Consider the following 7,946-nt stretch of genomic DNA (forward strand, 5'->3'; position numbering starts at 1 on the left):
ATAATTTTGACTCTCTAAAAAGTCATGCAGTTCTAAGTTAGACTAAGATCTATCATCATAGCAAGTTTCATGATAATGGCTTTATTCAGTCTTGAGATATCCTGCGAACAAATTCGAGGAAGAATAATAATAAATAAATAAATAAATAAATAAACTAGACTTTAATTCGTCACTTAGACGAATTAGGTGATACGTATGATAATGGTTTACATAACGAATAATGCATTACACGATATATTATTTTGCTTCTCCCATTCATATGCTTCTCCCATTATGATCTATTCATATGTCAAGATTAAATTGTGTCTCCTTGATCATCATGGATCTAGGGAAGATAGATTGAAACAATATATGACCTTTGACCCTGTGCAGTAACCAGTTACACATTTGACTCTAATTTACATCATGAAGAACACCTTTTGACGATTTTATCTTATTCAAAGAAATGAAAATGTAATTGATAAATGATTAGCATCATTTTGATAATGATGATCGTGATGATCATGATCATGATCATGAGCGCGATCATGACATCTTATTTAAAAAATGAGGGTTGATTTAGATAGCATATAATCTCAGCTACAACATACTCAAAAATCAACAAAATCCAAACCGAAATAACGGCGATATTGCTCGCAAAAGACAGGAATGTAGAATCCAGATTTGAAAAAAAAGTCATTTCCCATGGGGATTACACGCAAAAAGTAATGGATTAAGTGAAAATAGGGTAATAATAAAGTAAAAAGGGTTATTTATGACATTATTTGCGAATCTACGTGTTTAAATAATCAAAGGAGATGGTACAGTGAAGGTCAAAAGGAAAAAAAAAGTGAAAAAAAAAAGTGTTGGAGACACCCGGAATCGAACCAGGGATCTCGAGGTTGGAAGTCAAGTGCGTTACCGATATAACAAAACATCTCCCATAGCGATTAATTACACGTAAACGGGAAATGGAATTCAGAAATCCTACTTTGCAAGTGAAATATGAGCATAATCCCGGCATCTGATCGAAATATAAAAGGCACACGTGTGATAGCTTATTGTCTCAGCTACAACATATTCGAAGCTCAGCGAAAACAAAACTAAAATATGGGAGATTTCGCTCGCAAAAGACAGGAGTGTAGAATCCAGTTTTGAGAAAAAGTCATGTCCCATAGAGAATACACGCAAAATGTGAAAAATTGACATGCCTCCTTTAATCACAAAAGTACGCCTTGATGCCTTAGTCAAAATGAAAAATTGTGGCAACTATACTTGTAGCAAATTGTCTCAGCTAGAACATATCAAAATTAAAAAGAAAATTGATCCATATTTACAGAGATACAATTAATTTTCCAAAAATATGCTGACGTCATAATATGCAAATTGAAATTTTGAGTTTGGAGGCCATTATGATGACATCATGAGTTAATTGAGGGTCAAATGAGACATGAAATCATATCTCCAACTCATAATCTATCTAAATATGAAAACATATTGGGAGTTCCCATCCATTCTGAACAGTTACAATGAATTTTGTATAGGCATGTTTTTGCCAATGTATGGTGGATAAAGATAACGCAGATCTGCGCGTGCTGTCAACTTTGACGGACGCTCATTGCGTTATTAAAAGGTGAACAAGTTATCAAAATGCTTGGAAAAATGTATCAAATATAATGACAGAAAAAATTCGGCGATTCTATATTGCAAAATGCCAGTACGCGCGAAAATGCGCGCGCATGCGCGTGTGCGTAATTTTTTTATCAAATGCTCCATATGGCCTGAAACGGATGTAAAAAAAAATTGGGATGATTTGGAGCATTTTAATTTTTTTCGCGCGCGTAAACGCGCGGACATAAGCGTACGCGCATTTTTGCGCGCATTTATTGACTTGAAATTGACCGGACGGATATTGAGTTTAATCATGATAAATATGAATGAAAAATGGCTTTCCTTTATGAAGATATGATCATAAGTTGATTTTCACAAAATGGCGCCTGGATGACGTCACGATGACCTTGACTGTCTGAAAAGTCACACAGTTCTAAGTTAGACTAAGATCTATCATCATTGAAAGTTTCATGATAATGGCTTTATTCAGTCTTGAGATATCCTGCGAACAAATTCGAGGAAGAATAATAAAAATAAATAATAATAATAAAGAAAAATCTTGACGAAATCAAAAGGTGATACGTTGACTTCGTTACGTATCACCTAATAATAAAAATCTTGACGAAATCAAAAGGTGATACGTCTACGTACGTATCACCTAATAAATAATAATAAAAATCTTGACGAAATCAAAAGGTGATACGTCTACGTACGTATCACCTAAATAATGACTATAATAATAATATTAACGATAATAATCTTGATAATTACAAGAATACAAAAACCACCAACAATAATAATAGTTATAATAATTATTATTAACATAGCACACCCCAGGAACCCCCACCTGGTTACGCGCTTGCTCTCTCAACTCTCTTATATTCATGTGACATTTGGAAAAGTTCGTTCCAGATTTTGGAACATGCGAATCATGCAATTACGAACTGGGTTATTGATTCAAGCCGCCGAAGATTGTGTTATCAGCGAACTCATATATTATAAACAGTGCGTCCTAGAAAAAAAGAAACCGATAATTATTGATATTTTATCATAACTTAATCACAATTATAATTAATAAATGAGACACATTTGTAAAGCTTGACCAGTTCTCAATGTTATAATTAATATCTGTTATCATATGCCAACAGGTCTTTGGATCTACTAGTACTAGAGGATATAATGCTTCTACCGTCCAACAAACAACTCCACACCTCAATATTTCAAGGCCCGTGAGTAAACCAATATTTTCATGTCATTTTGATAAACACATGTATTGACAATGTCTCCTCATTTTGATTATTCCAAAACCTTGCAGTGCACACCAATACTTATATATGCTACATGATCAACCTTTTCTGATCGGTTCCAAACCGTTTTTTTCACAATGCAATTGCATGACCAGAACTCAACTTTATCTTTAATATGTTCTATATTCTACTTTATGCTTTTTTTTCTATTTCATATTCCGCCTTATTCTTTATTTTGATCTTCTTTAGATATTACTTTATTTAACAAATCTTTTTGGGTAGACATCTTTGATGAAGTACAGTAATAAAACCTGGGCACATGACGTATTGCAAAAGATAACTATAAAAATAAGGACAAGATTGAAGAATAGTAATACTGATTCTAAGAACCAGAAATGCAATCGTGTCAAAACGTTTTGCGTGCAATGACACCCATGTTTCTACGTTTCTACACGAAAGAGTTTCTCTCGGACTATCCAGAGTAATTTGTAAGAAGTCTGTACCTTCTGTGATAGTGGAAATAGGTAGGGCGAAAACAAGGCCTCGAAAAGTGGCCCAAAATGGACAAAATTTAAAGATTACACCTTTATCCGTCTCATGCATCAAATGTGTTTTAAATGGGCCCTGTCATTATTTAATTGGAATTTCAAAAACATTATACGCAGGACTCTTTAGGAAAATTGTTTTGATCGTTTCCAAATAGGGCCACTCCGGTTTGAATAGCTACCTGGCAATTGCTAGGGTAATGATGATTGCAGGGCCAACAGAATTGACCAACCTTAGGTAATAATGATTATCATCATTTCTTGATATAGTTATTATCATTATTATTCTTATCATTATCATTATTGATATTACAATTATTGTTTATCATAATAAATGTTTTTATTTTCATTTAATTCTTTAAGGAAACAGCTGGTGTTACGAGCGATAAGAGTTCTACGTTTTACATCATCGATGCCTCAAGGAAATACCAAATATGTGATCGTCTGGATGTCATCATCGAGGCCAGAGACAGTAAGAATCAATTAAAAGTAAACGGAGGAGATTATTTCCGGGTCAGGATCTACAATAATGACCTTAAAGCCGGTGCATCTGCCGATGGAGAAGTTGCTTATCTTGGAGATGGCAAGTACAAGGTTCGTAAAAGAAATGATGGCTCTCCCCCTATTTCTTATAATAATCTTGTCATGCCATCTCCTATGCACATCGCTCTCCTGTCGCTAAACTGTTTTACGAGTAAAGACGTTTTTAACGTGGCAAAATGCACATCATTTCTTTGCAAGTTGTGAGCTAGTAAGTTTTTTTTTCTTCATAATTGTAGATGATTTTTTTTCTTCTCACTTTGAATGATTAACGAGTAATTATGAAACACAGCAAAATGGTTTACATTCTTTTGTTGACATTGACAGAATCATCGACTAACCTTTCTACATCTCTTAACCCTTACTGTACTGGGCTATTTCGAGCACTCTCTGACTGGGGGGGGGGGGGGGGGGGAGGGGGGCCTCCCAGGCCCCCCCCCCCCCCCTATGATCTCGGCCGTCGAACGTCCGATGAACGCGAAAATTTGCATGTTTGTAGATATTTACGTAAGGACCAAGATGGTATAATTAGTTTTTTCCTAATATGCAAATTTTTGTCGTTATAGCCTAATTAATTATGCAAAATGCTAATTTTATGCATTTTACAGAAAACTCTCCATATTTGTCCGTAGACTTATGAAGAATCTTGAAAATGTATTGAATAAATGTTTCCTTCATCTCATATTCATGAGGTTTCATTATTTTTATGATATTTGAAAATGCATAGGTTAATTTGCATAAATTATGAATATGCATTCATGAATATCAAATCTGGAAATATATATAGGGAACTAGAATCATTACAAAAATTGTCAGACTCCACTTTTTTTAATGCTGAAACTCATTATTCATATGAAACTTCTTTTCTAACACAAAATAGTTATTTGATGTAATTAATGATGATAATTTATGCAAATTTGATGCGATTTTCAACTATTTATTTTCTTATGTATTTTATTGTTTTTCATTTCTTATTATATCTATTGTTTTATTGCTAATGTATTATTTTGCTCTGAAATACATCCAGTTACTTTGAGAAACATATAAAAGCAATTTGATATCAATTCATATCTTCACATTTCTGCTTGTACATGAATATATGCAATTATAGCACTTTTTTGATGACATGCACATACTAATTGTTATGTAACACCTTACAGGTATATCCGATTTCGACGAAAATAGTATCGAAATGTGCGTAAGACTTGAGGAAAAAAAGTCATGAAACGACAATTCAAAATTCCGAGCGGTTGCGGCGCGATCTCCGAAAATGTCGAGGGGGGGGCCTCCCAGGCCCCCCCCCCCCCCAGTACAGTAAGGGTTAATGCGATATCAAAGGCATTCTTTTAATTGGTGACGTGTAAGGTCATTGGAATTGCCTTGGGATAATTTTTCGAAAGTTTATGCGATCGTATTTCTTCTCTACAAATGTATTACGATATATGCCATCTTTTATCTCTCATCTGACACCACATTTAGGCATCGTTCACATTACGATGGGTCGGGAAAACCTTCGTTCGTGCAATTCTCGTCCATCCAGCCGAGGCCGTGAATGTATTGAGACGAGCACGGGATACTTGCCCAACGAGATATGGCTACTATGGACGATTCACCGGGATGATTGGAGATAAGTCTGTTGTAGAAGACACCGTGTGCAACATAATTACTCCCGTACCCAACGTAAGTAGGAAATAATTTACCCTTCTTTTGTTTGTACTAAATGTATTTCTACTACTACTACTACTACTACTACTACTACTACTACTACTACTACTACCAGCACCACCACTACTAATACTAATACTACTAATACTACTCCTACTACTCCTGCTACTACTACTACTACTACTACTACTATTACTACTACTACTACTACTACTACTTCTACTACTACTACTACTACTACTACCAGCACCACCACCACTACTAATACTACTAATACTACTCCTACTACTCCTGCTACTACTACTACTACTACTACTACTACTACTACTACTACTACTTCTACCACCACCACCGTTGACGATGCCTGTGGGTGCGGGTAAATGTACCACTAGACCACAGCACCTGCTGTTTATTAATTTGTTTTTAGAGTTTACCTTCGCTCTGTGATAAAACTACACCTTTTAAAAGGGAAGTCCACCCTTGTGTTAAGTTCCAGAAAAATGAGTGAAACATATTAGTGGAAGTTCGAGCAAAATCCGATTAGAAATAGGAAGGTTATGAAGATTTAAAGTTGTTATTAGTTAAAGACAAATTGGCAACACTGACTTATCATGAGAGCTTCTTTTCAATTTGCTCTGTACAACACATTTCATAAACTTGAAACTAGTCAATTATGACGGAATATATAATACATACAGGAGTGAGGAGTTGTATAAAAACATATTTGCAATTATTATATAATTTATTAAGGAAAATATAGGGGTTGGGGGGGGGGGCGCAAGTAACGTCACACATTTGATTCTACACTAACTGCAGGGTTTGTGATTACGATCGTCACGTTTTCGGCAAGTCTCTGTCCTTCCCCTCTCTCCCATCTCTTCCTACCCCTTCTCTCTCTCACACAGTTTAGTTTCAGTTCAGTTTATTTTATTTTTGCACGGCACCAACTTCAGCCAAAGGCTGTTCTTCTGTTGGTCCGTGCGCAATATAAAAATTACATGTACAATAAGATAACACATATCATAGCATATGAAATATTAAAAAACAAAAGCAAAAACAAAAAACATAAGTATACGAAGAAAAATGAAAATTTACAAACCAAGATACTACTACCAGCCCCCCCCCCCCCCCCCCCCCCCCCCCCCGTCGGCAGTTATTCTTTCCAGACAGCATTTATTTTAGATTGTTATAGTTATATAAATAGATATTTAAGCAAACAAAATATAAAATTAATATTCATATTACCCTTGATTTAAATACAGAGAAAGACATATTTTTTACGTTCATGGGTAGCTGATTCCAAGATTTAATGGCTCTATAACATAAGCTCTTTTAAAAAAAATTCATATGTGGTTTTGGCAGTTCTAAGGTTTTATAAGCATTTCTCAAGCTATAATGATATTCTTTAATAACAAAGTACTTTCTAAACCCACCATATATAATTTCATGCACTAGTTTATACAAAATACATAAAACATGTTCATCTCTCCGTTTTGATCGATTTTCTGTTTTCAGACAAAGAAATAAATCTCGGCTTGGGAACCTCCATTCAACTTGAAGTACCACCCGGAAGGTCCTATTCTGTAGCTTTTGCAAACTGTCTAAACTTTCTTTTCTGGCATTCCCCCAAATTGCACTACAGTAATCAAACTTATATACATTGAATTACTGATTTATAAAATATAAGTGCAGTTTGCTATGTAACAAATGTCTTTTCAACAAATTTTTATTTTTTAATACCTTCTTATACTTAAATATTCAATATGTTTACCCCAATCCAAATGTTCATCAATAACTAATCCAAGATACTTGCGGTGGGTTACACGTTTGAGAGAAACATTTCGTATGTAAACATCTGGTACCATAATATTTTTTAGCCGTTTCTTCGTTCCAATAAAAAGTAATTCACATTTTGGCACATTTAAAGTAAGTATGTTCCTTTTTAACCAAATATCAATAAGTAATAAGTCTGCATTTAATGATTCGGTAAGAGTTTGATGATTTGCACTAGCGTAATATAGACCCATATCATCAGCATATAAAGATATTTTACATGTTTTCAGACATAAAGGCATATCATTAATAAACAGGATAAATAACAATGGGCCAATATTTGACCCCTGCGGTATTTCACATTGCATCTTTTGTGAATTGGAATGAACCCCATTTACACAAATGTATTGCATGCGATTGGCTAAGTAGCTACTAAACCACTGTAATGACATTACATTCAAGCCAATAAGCCTAAGCTTATTTAAAAGAATTGAGTGGTCTACTGTATCAAAGACCTTTTTTAAGTCAAGGGTCACCACGCCTACAAGATTACCTTTATCTTAACTATCAAGCCAGTCTTCCGTGA

General features: G+C 34.6%; 1 protein-coding gene across 1 annotated transcript in view; it reads left to right on the forward strand.

Annotated features, from left to right (window-relative positions):
- Window positions 1-2,718: 2,718 nt before the first annotated feature.
- Window positions 2,719-7,946, forward strand: part of LOC115919366 (NXPE family member 3-like) — a 13,860-nt gene continuing 8,632 nt past the window's right edge. The window contains exons 1-3 of the mRNA XM_030972966.1: window positions 2,719-2,819; window positions 3,746-3,976; window positions 5,402-5,602. Coding sequence (XP_030828826.1) covers window positions 5,540-5,602 — 63 coding nt within the window. The 5' untranslated portion in view covers window positions 2,719-2,819; window positions 3,746-3,976; window positions 5,402-5,539. The remainder of the gene's footprint in view (window positions 2,820-3,745; window positions 3,977-5,401; window positions 5,603-7,946) is intronic.

This window comes from Strongylocentrotus purpuratus, unplaced genomic scaffold (assembly GCF_000002235.5).
Source record: "Strongylocentrotus purpuratus isolate Spur 01 unplaced genomic scaffold, Spur_5.0 spur5_contig_864, whole genome shotgun sequence".
Taxonomy (NCBI): Eukaryota; Metazoa; Echinodermata; class Echinoidea; order Camarodonta; family Strongylocentrotidae; genus Strongylocentrotus; species Strongylocentrotus purpuratus.